At 40.4% G+C, this 18,403-nt stretch overlaps 1 protein-coding gene across 23 annotated transcripts in view; it reads right to left on the bottom strand.

The window, feature by feature from the left end:
• CLASP2 (cytoplasmic linker associated protein 2) overlaps positions 1 to 17,573 on the bottom strand; it is a 122,304-nt gene extending 104,731 nt beyond the window's left edge. For 10 of the 23 annotated variants that reach the window (XM_081931009.1, XM_081931003.1, XM_081931010.1 and 7 more), the window contains exons 1-6: positions 16,428 to 17,572; positions 10,437 to 10,515; positions 5,610 to 5,713; positions 1,747 to 1,838; positions 1,394 to 1,469; positions 209 to 306 (exon numbers count right to left, since the gene is read on the bottom strand). In XM_081931009.1, the coding sequence (XP_081787135.1) occupies positions 209 to 306; positions 1,394 to 1,469; positions 1,747 to 1,838; positions 5,610 to 5,713; positions 10,437 to 10,515; positions 16,428 to 16,622 (644 nt within the window). In that variant the 5' untranslated portion in view covers positions 16,623 to 17,572. Of the gene's footprint in view, positions 1 to 208; positions 307 to 1,393; positions 1,470 to 1,746; positions 1,839 to 5,609; positions 5,714 to 10,436; positions 10,516 to 16,427 lie in introns of all 23 variants that reach the window. The other 13 variants (XM_081930986.1, XM_081930989.1, XM_081930995.1 and 10 more) reach the window with 3 other exon arrangements.
• Between the last annotated feature and the right edge of the window lie 830 nt (positions 17,574 to 18,403).

Below are 18,403 nucleotides of genomic sequence, written 5' to 3'. Positions count from 1 at the left end.
AATGGTAAATTGTGACAAAGTTTTTATTTTTATTTTGTTTGCTTCAGTGTCTAATGTTTCCTGTTTTGAGCAAAAGGTGCTACAGTGTGCACCACTGAACAAAAGTATATATATACATTTGACCTCAAAAGCTAGCAAATGTTAGACAAGTTTTTGCATATAATCAGAGCAAGATAGGTATTTGTACTAGCCATCATAGCTAACTCACCTTGCAGAGGGAAGTCCCCTTTTGTTAAGATCAACTCTTACTTTCTCTCCTACATGCCTATAAATCTCCACAATCGCCAATATTGCAGCATCTCTCACCTGCGAGCATACAGAGCAGGTATTAGAACATATCAAGAATATTTAAAGGTATGACAATTAGCACACTACGCTTAATGCCTAATATTCTAGTTTTTGCTCATCAATATTTTGCTTACCTGTCAATAATTCTAAATAAAATGAAGGGAAAGGGTTTAAACAAGACTGCAAGTTTAAGGAGTCAGGTGCATAATTGCTAGGTCTTTTTCAAACACATTGACTGTCTGGTCTGAGGCTACAGAAAAAGTAAACTGTTGCAATATGCATGTCAAACTCAGACATCTTTATAAAAGTTAAGCTTCTCTGCTACTCTGTACTGCTCTAAACAATATTGTTCCATACACAGTCTGCTTTCTTACCGCAAGCATATCTACTGCAGTGGGAGGGGAAAGATATCAACTTATTCACTGCAAGGTATTCTACAATGCATTTCTTATGCTTAATTTCTCTAGAACATACTATTGCAGCCTGTTAGCTACCATGTTCATTTCTGTTTGATAAAAAAACAAAACAACCTCAACCCTGAAGCCATTTCTTCTTGTATGGTCCTCCCTTCCCACCCTCCAGCCATGCCTCTAGAATTTTAATTATGCATATATTTATTCTTAGGAAAGCTAGAAAAATTTAAAAACTCTCTTATCTTGCAACCTATGACTAACAGGAAGGGATGCAGGACAGAAAGAATTTGGTAAAGTAAATAACTCATCACCTATTCTGAAGAATGCCTTACATTTATTTATGAAAAGACATATTTCTAGAATTCTATACAAGACCACTTAAACCTTTGAATACATAGGAAAAAGCCAAACATATATTTCCTAAGCCAAGAGTTCCATTTAAAAAATTGCCTCATTGTTCCACAACAGTGGTAAGTTTGTTGAAGACACCTCCTCTAGTTTCATGTGGGAAATGAAAAGAAGTTCTGCTTCTTGGTCTAAATTTCTAGGTATTCTCAAAATTCTAGATCTTTAAGATTTACTAACAATCTCCTACAATCCTCCCTTTATTGACAAACCCATGTAGTAAGAAAACACAGACAGAAGAAAATCAAAAGAAATGTTTTTTTGTTGTTGAAAGAGTATAATCCTACCTGGCTATTGGAGTCTCCAGACAAGATGCATAAGTGTGGTACCAGTTTGTTGAGAATTAATGATTGTGCACCAAAGCTAGGGGAGGAAAAAATTGGAGCAAGCGTCATTTCTCACCTCATGCACAAAATATCAGCCAACACTACCAGAAGACAGCTCCAACTATCCTTACAATCTAAGGACAGTTTAGATGAACTCAAGAGGGAAAGTTGAAAGCAAATTAAGAGTCTGATCATTGCTTTTCATTTTAAGGGTCTTTTTAAAAAGGACTAATCCCTAGAAAAAGAACCTGTGCCACAGGAAAGGGATGAACATTTATTTCAACAGCCTACATCAATAAAAATAAAATACATACGTGTTTAATGTTGCAATAAGACACAGACACACTCCTTCTCGTGAACGATAGTTCTTGTGTTTAAAGCCAGCAACAAGACGTTCCCAGACAAACTATTAAAAATAAAAGGTAGATTAGGTTATTGAGTGAAATTGCATACTCCATGACACAAATGTAAATTTTAAATTAACACAACAAAAATTATTACATTTATTGTTTTGGGACAAAAAGTTCAGATCAGGCTTTTTTACACCTACTCCCATTATATTAATACTGGTATAAAACAGCATTTAATCAATTAGTTTTCAGAAACTGGAGACAAAATAAGAATAACAACTGAAATATCTAAATCGATGTGTCTCTCATATTAACCTTTCCCTGCTTAAAAATATATTCCCACTGTGACTTTAATAGGTCCCTCCCTCATCCAGATATTTACAACTGAATTTCTTTTACATTTGATTTTTTTATTTAAAAAATTGCATTAATGTATTTTTAAAGTTTTTATTTTGCACACTTATACTTCTAGTTCTATTTGCCCTCCAATTCCAGTGCTGTTTCTGTTCTTCAGTGAGCTTCTGTGATGATCTCTGTATCTTTCTTCTATTATGAATTTCTTGGTCTACACTCACTTGCTTCCATGCATGTTCTTCTTCCCATGTTTCACTTGCCCTTATTAATTCCTTTTCTTGCTTTTATCTTTATAATTCTCAGCCTCCCAGAAGCTCTGCTGTATCGCAACTGCCAATGCTGTATACTTCAGACTTACAAGACTAGATTTGCAACGATATTTCAAAGCAAATAGATTCCAACTGCAATTCCCTTCAGCTGCAATGCTGCCATTATAATCTCAGCCGTTCAGCAGGCATTCAGGAGAAAAAGGTTGCCTAGCAACTGCTGCACAGTGAGCAAGAGCACATTTCCCAGACTGCAGCATTTTATGATTTAGACCCTCCCAGTATTCAAGTCATGCTGTAGAATGAGCAAAACAGACAATGTCGCATGTATATATAGGCTACAATGCATTAAATTATACATTGTTTTTGCCTTTAAAAGACTTGGAGGAAAATATTAGGGTAAGCTAGACCACTGGTCTTCAACTGGGGGGTCAGGACCCATTAGTGGGTGCTGGCTTGATCTGAAGTGGGTCTCAACAGGAGCACTACCACCATGCAAATTTATTTAAGAAATGGGTCCCAAATGGATGCCTGGGTCAAAAGTGGGTCTTGGGTCTTAAAAGGTTTAAGATACCTGAAGTAGACAATACTGAATATATTTTCCGCAATGATTTAAGCAGCTAAAAGCAGTGCTGAACCATTTTTCACATTTCTGCATTAATTCACAAAAAAATACCATCTAAAAATTCAGTGTTTCAACAGTGTTATGTTGAAGGTAGTAGGTTGATTGCAAGAACCCCCCGCCAGCATTTAGCAGGCATTAGATGTTTAATTTAAAGGCTGGTCATTCCTCAGAAGCATTGGCCTGGCACAAGCCCAGCTGGAATTTATGCAAGCACAACACTTGGCAACAAGGAAAAGAATAGTATTTTACGTTACAATCAAATACTATTTTTTGGAAGGGATCACAGAACAGATAGATGATAGATAGATAGATATTCAAAAACATTTTCAAAAATGCACACAAGGACAATCCAGCAAAATTTTGCTTATTATAAACAAAATTAGCTGCAGCAATTGCAAGTCCATCAGTAAACAGCATTTTCCTTATAACATTTCAAGCATGTTCTCAGAAAATTAGTGCTGTATAGAGAAAACCATAAAAAATAAAATGTCCAGCAAGTTGAACATGAAATAATCATACACTAGAATACTATACAATTTATGTTGCCCTTTACAACTCTCCATGGCATTGACATGCAGATTGCTATGCCTTTAGGGTATAACTAGATTCTCAGTCCTGCAGTGCTGGGGGGGGGGGGGCGGTGTGAGCAAGACAAGAATGTCAGTGGGGAGGGAAACAAGAAATGGAACTTGAAACTGATTGCTGCAGCTTGTACTGCTACAGAAAAAACAGAAGTGACAAAATGGAGCCTAAACAAAGGGAAGTCTGTAAGACACACACAAACAAGTCATCTACGCCAAAAAAGCAGCATGGTTAGAGGAGAAAAAGTGTGCCTCGATTTTACACTGAGGAAATTAAAAAATACGAAAGCCAGGATATCATGCAAAGAAACAGAAACCCTGTCGTGAAAAACTTAATCTACTAAGAAGCCCAAGTTATTGAGCACCATTGTAACAGGGGTGGCTAATCCTCTTCAGCCCAAGGAACAAATTTGCTGTTGACCAACCCCCCAAGGGGTCCTTCCATTGAAGGTCATGGCCAAAGTGGAAGTGGGTATCATCATGGCTGCTGCTCGCCCCCCTCGCTCCCACCCACACTGACAGACATGCATTCAGAATACAACATCCACACACTCATTCCCATCCAAAGGTCTCCAACAAGTCCAGTCCAGTACTGCAATTTTTCACCCCATCACAGAGCTTAGAGGAGAGAAACCACTCCTAGTTCTGTGATAGAGAGGATTTTTTGGGGGGGAGGGGGAATGTTAAACATTTTGGCAGGCCTGGTTTGACATGTGGGTTCTGCCTCCATGTCTGAACATAATACAAAATGTTGCACGATATGCACCGCCTTAGAACAGTGCTCCATGCTGAACTTGAATTACCTGACACATGACGTCAGGTGGTTGATGGGTGGGTTGCCCCTCCCAACTGGCATACTGGCCTGTTTCCAAGTTACGTATGCTCAGGCTAACGTGTAACCAAAGATGTGTAATTGCATCATCATTATCTTAATGCAAGATGAAGACATTCAAAGGAAAGAAGGATTCTTGTACCTATGGCATTTGTGTGAAAGAAAGATTTTAGTAGATAACAGCCAGAGTTTGAAACTCCCATTGTTCTAGGTGCGTTTTGCGACAAGGAATTTCATTAGTGAGAGCTGTTTCTGAGCTCTGGGCGCAGTACTGTGCCTAAGATTTCAGATTAAAACTGCAGAGTGGAAGGAAAGGAGGACCTTTTTCTGCCTCCCCACTTCCAGTCACTCTCTGAAGACTGGATATTCTTAAGATATTCTTAATATCTTAAGAATATTAGGGGGGCGGGCTGGGGAAGCATGGCTTTGTTTTTTGCAGTCTTCAGATGAGGACTAGACTATATGAAAAATGAATATAAGATTTTAGCTGCAGTTCATTCATTTTCAGCATTGTATTATTGCTATAAAAAAGTGTGCCTAGACATTCCATTGTTGCTCCCATAACCTAGGTTTAGGGCGTTATTTAGCTCCTAGCTTTCATATCTCAGTTTCTAACACTGGATACAGCTTTTCACATGTGGGTAACAAAAACCACAGCAGCTGAGATTTCTTCTGCTGCACAAGTATAAAAAGGTAGAGGAATTTCCCCCTTCTTTGTCACAGGTTACCCTATCATAAGGGACGCGGGTGGCGCTGTGGGTAAAACCTCAGCGTCTAGGACTTGCCGATCGTCAGGTTGCCAATTCGAATCCCCGCGGCGGGGTGCGCTCCCGTCGTTCAGTCCCAGCGCCTGCCAACCTAGCAGTTCGAAAGCACCCCTGGGTGCAAGTAGATAAATAGGGACCGCTTACTAGTGGGAAGGTAAACGGCGTTTCCGTGTGCTGCGCTGGCTCACCAGATGCAGCTTGTCACGCTGGCCACGTGACCCGGAAGTGTCTTCGGACAGCGCTGGACCCCGGCCTCTTAAGTGAGATGAGCGCACAACCCCAGAGTTGGACACGACTGGCCCGTACGGACAGGGGTACCTTTACCTTACCCTATCATAACGGAGCATTTTACAGAACATAAATAGATCTGGAGTACTGTACAAATTTCTGGAAATATCATACCATTGGCTGAGCTGCCTGGTCCATTAATTTCAATGCAAGATTTTGTGCTTGATCTCGAACTTGATCTTTGGCATCTCCCATTCGATCCATCAAAACTATAAGAACTAGAGGACAGAAATAAGAATTAATAATATATATGGAATGCAAATTCTGAATAAAATTTTATCTGGTAACTAACTGTAAAAGTGATTCCACCTCATCCAGTCCCAAGTTTAGTAAGAAGATCACTGAAGAAGGCTGTACTGCTTTAAGGTTTTTTAAACTGCTTTGAGAGGTTTTTTTAAAAAAAAAATCAAGAGGTATATGAATTTTATGAAATAAATAGAAAGTCCCTGTACATTTTCACACTGAACATTGGGCAAAAGTGTACTAATTACTTCTCTATACAGATCTGTATGTGCGATCAGCTTTCTACACGTCCTGTTTGTAGAAAAGCACAAAATATGGAAGCCAGTCTCTGAACATATAAAATCCAAGACAAAGTTATTGATTTGGAGTAAGAATTCTAACCTAGCTATTGTTGTAACAATTCCAAAATCTATTATTACATAGACAACGTCTTCTTACCAGTTTCTATCCCCAAATGCTAGACAACACCAGGCAGAAATTTCAGTCTTTTGACCCTAACCCATATCCAGGGACTCATCTGCCTAGTCATGCCAGTTCATACTGAATATTTATTTTCTGATTTTTTCCAATAAGAGGAGGAGATTCAGAACCAGAAGGCAGGAGGGGAGCAATGCAGGCTGAAAAGGTAATCAAACACATAGGTTTGACCAGTTAATCAGACTTAAGTTCTGAGGAAGCCATTAATTTGTTATTGCTTTTAACCCTTGTGTTGAAATGTCTGGCCCATTGGCAGAAACTTTCAAGTTTCAAGGGTTCCTTAAATGCATTCAGCTAAAGCTGTAACTTCAACAGAAAAAACAAACCATGACACAAGGCACCCGATGACCTGAAACTGTTACAAAAGTATGCGTTTGAATATTTTCACACAAGACTTTTCTAACACTACTTTCTCATGATATATCGTGGCTTGGAACCAAAGATGACACCCACATGATAAACGTATTCACAAATGTCTTTGCTTACTAGTGCTCATTAAAACTGGAGCCTCAGCTAAAAATGATGTCAGGCACGCAAGAAAATCTTACCTGTCTGGCATTCTATACACCCAGGTTCAAATTTAATTTTGAACATAGAAGCTAATAATCTAAACAGGGCACAGTTCCCATGTGTGCTAACGCAGCATGTAGTGACACAGCAGCATGTGCAGCATGTGCACATGATTCCCTTCTCCCATCTTTGCTGGACCTTCATATTCAAGCAGAGATGTAGCAAAACATCTCTGACCTTTGAGGAGCTCCAGTGAAAGCCGCAGCATGATCAGCTGGGTGGGGTACTTACAATCTTTCTCTGCCCCCCTCCTTATTCAACTTGGAACAAAGACAAGCCTCTGCACTCAGCAGACAGCTGTAATGCTTGGGGTGGGGGCCTTAATTAACAGTACTGGGAAGGGAGTTATGTGATGACACTAGGTAGTTCCAGAAACACAGTACAGAAAATATGATGGCTGCCTGGCATAGAGCAATCTGATTTTTTTCCTGTACAGTGTTGCTAGAAACCATGCAACTTCATAAAATGCTTTGCCCAGGTCTATTCATTAGAGATGGTTTTTAGCAATGGTCACAGGTGGCTGAAGAGTGCAGGGGCTTGATTAAAACATGGAAGGGGGGAAGAATTGGGAAGACCGCACAGCCACTTCAAAAGAAAAGCCCACCCCACCTGACCTTATGAGAAGAGTTCTTCCACCTCCACCTCACTCCTTGAGATCATCTAATGTTCATTTGGCTCAGTCCTAGAACTACCTTCTTAGTAAATATTCAAATACTACTTCTGAAAGCATCTTCATTAAAGATTGTTTGGGGATTGCTTAGCCATTACACACACTTTTGAGCTATGGCAGCAGTGAGGAACCTTTGGCTGGTGAGCCTCATTATATCTATGAGACCTTTTTCTCACGTGCCCAACATCTAACATAATCTGTGGTGGCAGAGTGGGGCAGGGAAAGACATGGCAGAGGTGGTGTGGATTCAAGCTGTGCCTGCAGACTGACATTTTCCTTCTGTCAGTCCGCAAAGAGAAAACATCTACTTATGGGTGTGGTTTGAATCCAAACCACATCTGCAAATGGACTTCAAAGGGACTCCCTCTCAGCACCCATCAGCTGATCAGTGTTGAGAATGAACCCCTGAGAATATGTCAAGTGATTGATAGGTGGGTGGCACAGCCAGATCTAGTTACCAGACTGGAGTTAATGGGAACTATGTACACAAGAGAGTTTAATTTATTATTTAGGACAAATGCACTATTAATTTCCATTAAAAACAGTATTGCAAATTTCCCCCACAACATCCAACATTAGTGCAGTGGTTCTTAAAGGGGTTTGCGTGCCACAATAGTGTAGGAGGAGGAGTGGCAAGTGTGCCGGAAAGATTCGATGGCAATTAAAGAAAGATTTAAACAGTATAGTATAGTACTAGTATTATTAGTATTATAATACTATTACTAGTATATTAGTATAGTACTAGTATTATTAGTAAATATATATAAATTTATATATATTTACTTGTAGAATATTAATAGATATATTTTCAAAATCAAGCACTGTTGGTTGTTTCTTTTTGTTTTTCAATGTATTTCTTATTAATAAAAAAATTCAGTATGGTGCGAGCAAATTTTTATTCTGATAGTGTGGCCTGGAAAAAGAAGTTTGAAAACCACTGCCTTTAGTGGGAATTAAGTCCATGTAAATTCTTTTAACATCCTCAGGAATATTCCTTAAGCTCTAAACAAAGCATCAAACAGAAGAACAGAAAAATTCCATTTACACCCTCAGACAAGTCAAACATTCAAAGATTCAAAAGTAGTATTTTATGAGTGAAAAGTTTTAATCCTAGAATAATGAAGCTAAGTGGTACTTAATGTCATAACTGATCTTGCATGACCAAAGTCATGCTGTGATTTGATCTGAATAAGATTGGCAGGCTGGAAAGAGAGCCCTTTAAAAGTACTAATTAGAATTTCCTCATATGAACACAACCTCTATTAAATCAAAACCAGGCAAACACATATGCCCACAATAGTGAACTGGAAACTTTTTCAAAATCTAGTCACTTGGCAATGTTATGCTAGCAACTGGAATTCTTCCTAGTCAATCCAAGTTTATTAATGTACAACCTAGAGGACCTGCCATCTTAAAAGTTGCTAAAACAGTATTACACAATAAATACATCACTCCCTCTAACAGCAAACTTGGGTGGTGGGTAACAACAATAAATTCAACCAAAACAGGGTCACTTAGAAACAAAGGTGACGCATTAGCATGCTCAAGTGAGCCCCAAGATTTGCAGTACAAAAAAAAAATATTAAGAGCCTACAGGGTTCTCTGAAAGCTCAATGAGGAATGAGTATGCTCAATAGTAACAAAATGCTGCATCACTTAGAATTTTTTTTAAAAATAATACATAACCAAGGGAGTGGAATGCCCCACTTGAGTGCCCATAGCTAGTAGACAGGAACTGCTGCTAGAAGGCAATGGTAGTCTATAAAATTTCCTTAAAATAGCTCAACAACTTTGGTAGATCACTACCAGTTTTTTTATAGTGGGAGTAGATCTCAGTCTCTTGAAAGTTGGACATGCCTGCATTAGTTCATTGAATCACAGTCCTATGATTTTAGATCCAATTTTGCCTGTGGCCAGGATAAACAAGACCATGTATTTAGAGGACTTTGGGCTTTTTATTTTCAAGAAGTCTGTAGCTTTGGATATGGTAGATATGAGTGCTAACTTTACACTAGGGCTGTGTGATGTTAGGCTTTCAACATTGCGATGTGTCACCAAACATCATGGTTTGGTGATATATTGCGATGTTGAAACAAGCTGCATTGGCCCCAGCTGACGAGACAAAGGGTGAAACTGTCACAGCTCTAACTGCAGGAGCTGAGGCCCTTTCACCCCAGCACACAGGCTGGGGCCAATGCAACTTCCCCTGCCTGCATCTCAGCTGGGGGCCTGATGCTTTGCTCAGTTAGGAGGGGCAATTTCACAGAGCCCCCATCCCGCTGCTGGCTCCCTTAACTGTTCAGCTGAGGGGAGTGCCAACCGTATGCCCCACAGCCCAGCAGTTTCATGGAGTCCCCACTCCACTGCCGGCGCTGGGCTGAGGGCTCCATTAACTGCTCAGCTGATGCAAGGACAGCTTCAGGCTTCTCAGCTGAGCAGTTTAAAGATGCGAAGGGAGACGCTGTATTGGCGCCTTGCTGGTGCAGCTTGTTTCTTCCTCTGCAGTGTATGAGGGCAGACCGTGATGTTGGTTTTACTCAGCAGTATGTCACTCATGCAACAGCCACCGTTCTCAAGTCCCTCAGCTAGCAGCGCCCACTGGAGGAAGACTCTTGAGTCCCTCTAGAGAGCGCTGCTAGCAGAGGGACTCAGGTGCGCAGCGGTTTCATACCAGTCCTGGGTGATATATCGCTACATCGCCCTGGACTACTTTGCACAGCACAGACAGAAGACCAACATCTGAGCAAAGTGTGCAACATAACCATGCGTTTGGGTACTATAACACAATCCTTTGAATTTAACACAACTGTACAGGTATTAACATTTGGATACTAATCTTAGCTTTATCATGCTAAAGACAACTAACATGGTATGTGTGTATTTTTTACTTTGAAAAACTGAACAAAAGGCATCCTAAGAGAATCACCAAATTGCTTATCTTCAGTTCTTTTACACATAACATTTTAAAGCCACTCACTCACCAGGTCCTATATAGGATTTGAAGCGTCCTGAAAGTCTGTCAACAAAGGCACCGAGAAGATCTAATCCAAGTAGTGATACCTGTGAAAATAATGAGAAATCTTAAAAATGCAAGTTTGGGTGATGGCTTACCATCTACTCCAGTCTTCCAGAACCTAGTTTCTCCTCCAGATGTTTTCAACTACAACTCTCATCAGTCCTGACCATTGGCCACAACAGGTGATGGAAGCTGAAGTCATCACTTTTGGACAACTACAGGTTACAAAAAGCTGATTAAGCCATCTAAGTCAGCATCACATATGTAAGCTTTCAGAGTAAGAAGCCACAATTAAAAACGTATTCACACAGTGCCATGACTATGGATGAATGGCAAAAGATTGGACAATATTCTTCCACCTTGGTTCCCCATAGGTTTTTTGACTAACTTTCATCATCTTTAGCTGCTGTCTTACCTGGTTGGGGCTGATGGAAATTATAGGCCAACACCACCTGGAGACCTAAATTTAAGGAACAGCAACTTGGGTTCTTCTTGAGAAAATTTGATCACAGAAATCTATTCTCTCACCACTGTTTATCATCATTATAAAAAATGCTCTTAGAACTGCAGGAGCCCACTAGGCCTTTCTTCTGTGATTTATGCCTAGCAGAGACAAATATTTAATCCTTTCTGCATACTACTGTCCATAGGCTAGTGCAGAGCAAGGATAAGCACTGGGGCAATGTTGCAAAACCTATATGGAAAAAAATGTTTCAAATCTGAAGAAAATCTAAACAGCAAGCCATAAAGTAAACACAAAAATATTGTTTTTTTAAAGAAATGTAATAGTGGGGTTTTCTATTATTGTTTCATTTAGCTACCAATGTTTACTAGCAACATTTATACTTAGAAAACATTTTGAGTTGCATAACAGAGGAAAGCTATGAATTTCAAGTACAGAATAGCAAGTAGTTTAGGAGCACAAGTGCCTACAAGCAAGGTGTGGTTTTCTTTCTGACTAATCCCAAGGTGACAGCAGAGTAAACAATGAAAATTCAAGCAAGACACCCTTACTTAAAATTCAGTGGCCTATCTAAAGAAACGCAAATTTCACTTGGTTTCAAGACTAAAATTGAAAAAAGGTCTGCAAAGCTATTCTTTAAAAGAGAGCATTTCTCTTGGTAGAGAATTAAAGGTTTTATTTAGCTTGATGGGGACTCCTGGGGAAGCCTTGAAGAGACATTTAACACACTAATTCTACCACCTCTGAGTCAAACCTCATACTTTAAGACTAGAAGCATTTGCTCATCTTTTTGAGTTCAAAACCAAGACTTTCATATTAAAAATGAAACAGTCCAGCTACCCATTATTCCTAGAACTTAACATGATATATTTATATCATTTATAGCAAAATTGTTTAAAATATGCTGAACTGCCCGGTCATTCTATGGTTCAACCTCAAATTTAAAGCATAACACATACATCAGAATGCTCAGGAAGATGAAATATTATAACACAGAAATAGTCTTCAAAAATCAACCCCCCCCCCCGAATAACTACCCACAATTTTTTTTTATTCTCATCCATGTACAATTCAAAATATACTCAACTCTCAAACCATCTCTGTTATCAACAGGAGAATGGCAAAAAATACTTATCTACCAGCCAGTTGAACTTGTACCCCTCGGACTTTAACCTCTTCAGAACAAAACCTCCTGGATCACCTCCCTGCCCATGTGCTTTCCATAGCTATAGAGCTGCACTTGTCCAGAAGAATTCTGTCTGCAAATTTTAAATATAAATACTGTATATCTATATATTCTTACATGGTGATACCACACTTGCTAAGCGGCTGCAAAGCTGTTTCTCCAAAACATCACTGGGCCCTGGATGATTTAAATTTTCACATTGGTCCTAGATCCCACATAGTGGCTGAGAACTGTTCAGTGCTCCCCTGCTATGTCTACATGCAAATAAGTCAGGTATATGTGGGAATGTTGCATTAGGCAGATTCCTGTTAGGCATATCACACCCTCCTATCATTGAAGATTATGCGAAAACAATTTAAGCTAACTATCCACCTTATAAGTTAGTGTTGAGTGAAACAAGGACTCTAACAGAAGAGGGTAAACACATAATTAACCAGCAGAGGGAAAGCTTTCGTAGCAGTGAGTGAACAGCATACCCAACTCTACTCATTTACAACAAGCTAGATATGGAAGCATAATGTAACTCTAGTGCCTACAACATGCTGCACAATGCTCTCAACGGCAGAATTTTGTGGTGGTGGCCAAAACACTTCTGAAAATTCTAAATGGCTCCATGGCTCCGGAAGTGGCCTGTTGTTACTGGATTACAATCTAAGCAATTATTCCAAAGAATAATGTCGCCAGTAAATTAGTCTGGTCACAATTCCATATGACAGTAGCTGAAGAAAGAGATGAGAGCAGATAGGTACTGTACTTATTCCTGAAACAGGGACTGCTGTGACAATGTGATATAATTTCAATGAGTACCTTTGGCGCAGTTAACAACATTGTGAACTGTGAGTGATCTTCAAAACACACCTGCACTTTCTGGATACCCAGGGAAACTATATGGTAGACAAATAAGTCACCTTATGCCAAAAACCCAGGCTGCATCATGTGTTTATGTTTCCAGCTACCACCCAGAGCAGACCACGTGTTTGACTATGAAGGTCACAACTGTATTTGTGCCAAATTCTTCTACAGAAATTCACCCCTGAAGAATTTACAATTGATGTTCTTCTCAAAACTGCAATACCGACGACACAAGGAACTAAAGAAAGGGATTTGTAAAGGCCAGTTTTGTACCCAGGACAGGCTCCAAATATTTGGGGGGGACAATTTGTTGTAATGTATGATGTTGGTCTTTTGTTTTTGTTTTGCTTGGTTCTTGTCTGTTTTTTTTTTTTTTGTAAGTTTTGGCGGTTTTAAATTTGGAGGTTCAAGTACATTATGGTGGTATGGGAAACTGTTGTGTGACGGGCCAATGGCCGTAATAAAGATCAATTCAATTTGGGGGGGACGAGACGGGACTTGCTTGTTGGCCTGTACAACTTCCATGTGAAGTTTTAATGAGCTAAGATAGGCATTCTCAACAATAGGTCCTCTTGGATGCTAGTGACAGACTTGCCATTGCTTACAGAGAATACACCAACACTATAATTTACTATGTAAAAACAATATCAAAGAACCAAAGAGTGGGGTCCTGCAAGAAACCTGAATCTCAAACTCTTCCCACCATCCCCTGCCCACATCCATTCAGGAAATAACCATTAAAGAACCTAATAACAGCAGCCATACAATTAGAAACTCATTCAGTTGATCATCTTTAATCCAATGTATGCTATCCTCTGCCAACAATCCACTTCTGCTATCTATGCAGGAAAAGTAAATCAGCCTCTAGGCAGAAGATGAAAATGTTCCCTCATTCATTTCTGGACCTCTGCTTTTGAATTAAAATCACTATTCTTCGACTGAATGACTCAGTAAATTATAGTTTAGCAAGTTCCTATTTATTTAGGACTCAATTGAGATGTAGGCTCTCTCTCACACACACACACTATCACTACAGGTGCTAAAATTAACAGATTATAGAATTAATAGACATATTATTTAATTGTCAGTTATTGCTGTTGTACAATTATAAATTTATATATATATATTTTTAAAAATCAAACTCTCCATACAAATGCCACCAATAATATATTGTATTTCTTGGTCATTTGACTCCACTGTTGAAATTTTCCCTACTTTTAAGAGATTTGCATCTGTAAGGAAATTTCTGAAACATCCAGAATTTCTGTACACCAGAAGAAACAAAATGATATTTGAATAGAACAAAAAAGTATGCATCTGATAAAGAGGACTCTCAAAGTTTATAGTATGACACAGATTCATTTTTGAAGCTGTCAGAGGACACAAGTTGAAATTGCTGCAATAGACTAACATTACAATCCTAAATCCTACTTATTACAATGAAGATTACTCCCAGGTAAATGGAGTCAGCCCCTTGAGAACTGCATGCTTACTCAAAAGTATCACTAGATTAGCTTGCACCGAACACAGAGGGAACATCCATAAAACTGCACTCTGGTATTTACTATTTTTACATATATACACACACACAAACTACTATGGATTAAGGTTAGTTAGATTTCTTTTTAATTCTTAAATTGTGATTTTAAAGCAAATCTTAGAGTAATGATTTATAGTTGTGAAGTAAGTATTAAAGCTCTGGCTGAAATACTGTACTAACATTTGCATTTCTATATTAAACACTTAACATCTGCCCATCTACAAACATGCTTTTTACAACAACAACAACAACAACAAATCAACAAAATAATAATAATAATAATAATAATAATAATAATAATAATAATAATAATAATGGGAATAGCTAACTACACATCTAAAACAACAACAAAATAATGGGAATAGCTAGCTACGCATCTAAACAAAACTCAAGCTGTTGGGAAATGTGGTATCTTAGCTGTTAACTGAAGAAACTGATTCTAGTACTTTCAAAATATTTAACTTGTTTCTCCATTCTTTCCATCTCCATGTAGGTGTTTGCTCCTGTATCCTGCCTTCAAGCTTATTTTTTCTTCACCATTTCTCTTCATGAAGTTGTCTTTATTATACTGACTACTAAATCTAACCCTCATACAGATCATTCATTAAAGATAAATAAAGAGAGTGTAACTGGGAAACAGTCTCTAACTAAAAGCAAGTATGAACACCACCAAGAATCCATCTGTTCCACACACGTGGCTACAGTCACGTGCAGTGTTTTGAAAATCTATGGTACTCACCAATACACAAAAGCATAAACATCTCAATCTCTTTTTGCTCTATTGGATTAGGTACTTGCAATATGACTCATGTCTGAATGTACCTAAAGGCACTACAAATCATTTTTTAAATTAGTATCCAATAATTCATAGCAACTGTGGGCATGCACATGCATAAATGTGTATGTGTGTATATATATATATATATATATATATATATATATATATATATATATATATATATGAGATACGCACAGATTATACACACAGATTCATCTCTGGGGAATTTGAGTAATCAACACATCTAAAGCCCGGGTTATGGAGCAATACCGCCACCAGATGACAGGACTGTAAATGAGCTATACAGTAGTTAAGTCACTGACTAGCTATTGAAATGGTCAAGTCCATCACTGGTAGGTAATACAACAACATTCTCAAGTTTTCTACTGCAATCTCAAAAGTTTTTATTTTTTTTTATTTTAAGCACGTTTTCCACACCTCATCTCTCAATAATTACTACTTTCCTATGTGACAGCCAAAAAGAAAAGAAAAAACAGCATGGAAAATTCAAAGAGTCGCTACAAATTTTCTGGAAAGTGTAATGAAAAACCCTGGGATTAAATTATCACCATAGAGAATAACTCCTATTTACCCTCCAAACTGGACTGTTTCAGCACATTGTTGACTTATCTTAGGCTTTGTTGGCCCTCCACAGAAAGAACCTAATTTGGAAAGTAAACAAAAACCCTTAACAAGGAGCATTGTACAGTATCTAGCAGTGTACTCCTATAACCTACTCCGAAGAAAGCCCAAGTGACTTCTCTGGGACACTCCCAAGTAAGTGAGGCAGCACTGCAGCCTAAAATCGGATCAGCATGATGACACACTGCCAAACCCTGCATATTTTTATATATAAGAAAACTCCTTGAATCCAATGATGCAAATATACGACTGCAGTCTTAATGCATTTCTATTTGGACGCTGCCCTTTCACTCCTGGGCCAGTACATTATTTAATTGGTACAATAAGAAGGTATTGGAAAAACAAGCATCTTAAACCCATAAGAAACGTTCTAAAATCCAGGAATAAACTTGATTTTGGCCCACAGAAGGTTCACTGAAAGGGCAAGCCACAAAGAAAACACTTTACGAAAAACGTTTCCCCGCTGCAAACGAAATAAAGCACAAATAAGCTTACCTTATAATTACTAGAGTTCACCCATCCTGTCAATTCATCAATGACTTTATCCAGGCGTTGCTGATCCTGCTCAAGATCAGTGGAAACGCTGGGATCGTTCAGATACTCCAGAAATTCTTGGCCGACCTGCATCCTGCGGCCCACATCTTTCTGCGGCACCTGATCGCAGAAGTAATCCATTCTGCTATGCTCCATGGTTGGTTGGAAAGGACCTTCGCCTGAAAAGAAACCCCTGATCCGTGTTTATTTACAGCTTATATGTCTGTATGTTCGCGGGGAGGAATCTGAACCAGCTCAGAAGGAATTCCCAGGTGCAGTGAAATCCAGGAAAGCTCTCCCTTCACAGTTCCCTTTTCCCAGAAAAAACCCCCCCAAAACTAGGAAAAGTACCAGTCCTTTGACAAAAAGAGAACATTAAATCATCCCCCAAAAAATGAAGGTGATGATGATGATGATAATTCAAATAACAGTCTCCAGTGATTGCTGTTCCAACGCAAGATCTGAGGGGAGGAGAAGGTGTTTATTTTGGGGTCGGGGTGGCGATGCCCGCGGTGGTTTCCCTCCTCGTCCTCCTCCCACTTTCTTTCCCCCCTCCGAGGTTCCCGGTTGCGATGTCGGCAGCGGCGCGAAGCAACCTCTTTCCCGAATCCTCCGAGGCCAGGCGAGCAGGGCGGGGAGGCGGCGGGGCACTTTCGGAGAGCATGGGAAGAAGCCAATGGGGTCTCGCTGGCTGGCTCGCTCCCTCAAGGCCGGCCAGGGAAGCGCCGCAGTTCGCCGCCCAGGCGCCCCTCAGCCTCTCACCGCAGTGAGGAGGAGCAGCAGGAGGAGGAAGGGTGGCCGCTCCTCAGGACCAAGGCAAGCAGGAAGCGGCCGGAGCTGCCGCCGCCGCCGCGTCGCTGCTGCTGCGGGGAAGGCGGGACTCTCATGCTGCGCGCGGAGGCTGAGGAGGAAAGCGAAGGGGCCCAGCGAGCTCGCGCCGCTCTCCTCTCCTCAGGGCGCCGGCGGGGGCTCCGTCCTGTGGAAGTTGCGTCCGCCTCGAGTCGCCGCACGCCGGGGGCGTCGCTTTCGCCGACCAGGCCCCGCCTTTTCCTTCCTCTTTGCCTCGTCCCGCGCGTGCGCACGCGCGTCTCCGCTTCCCTCAGCGACGCGCCGCCGCTCTCCCCGACCATTACTTTCCTGCGCATGTGCAGAAACCCTTCCTCCGCGCCGTCTCTCTCTCCTTTCCCCTCACGCCTCTGCGGGCCCGCCCCCTGCTCCGCCCCTCCCAGTGAGAGAGAAAAGAAAGAGAGGGGCCGCCCGCGCGCGCGCGCACCCCGTGTCTTCCAGCGCCTCTCGAACGAGGCGCATGCGTCCTACGAACCAATCCCTCGGTGAGGAAGGTGGGAGGGGGGGTTGCGGGGAGGAGGCCCTGCTTCCTTCCTTCTTTTTATTAGTCGCTCGCTACGGCGCCTGCGCGGCGCGCATCTTTTTCCCGCGCGTATTCAAAGATCACCACCATAACGGTTGCATGAAGGAAGGTTGAAGGGACTTCAGAGCAATCCATCCCAATCTATTGCTGCCTGACAGGGGCTGGCCCCTGTTTGTCACGCGGACACGGACACATGAATTTGTAAATCTTGTACACATGAATTTGTAAACACACCGTTTCAAACACATGCGTTTGGAAACGATCCCTAACCTGGCAGAGAGCAAGAGAGATGACCTGAAATAGTCCAAAACGCTTTATCAGTACAGGACATAACATTTTACATCAAAATAAAGGATAACCTTTATCATACAGGACAGGTGATAACCCTAGCTGAGGCAGGCTTATTGAGGATTTGCCCATCAGCCAAGTGCCTAAATGAATATTTTTTCTTTTTACAAATTAGTGTTTTGTTTATGATCTTCAGTTTTATACATTTGAATAATTTTACAATATCTTCAACATTTTGAAACTCGACTTCCCCCTCTTTCTGTGGCTCCTTAAATTTTTT

The sequence above is a fragment of the Podarcis melisellensis genome, assembly GCF_964234715.1.
Source record: "Podarcis melisellensis genome assembly, chromosome: 12".
In the NCBI taxonomy this organism is placed as follows: domain Eukaryota; kingdom Metazoa; phylum Chordata; class Lepidosauria; order Squamata; family Lacertidae; genus Podarcis; species Podarcis melisellensis.
The sequence above is the reverse complement of the archived record's forward strand: the minus strand, read 5'-3'. Positions and strand labels throughout refer to the sequence as shown.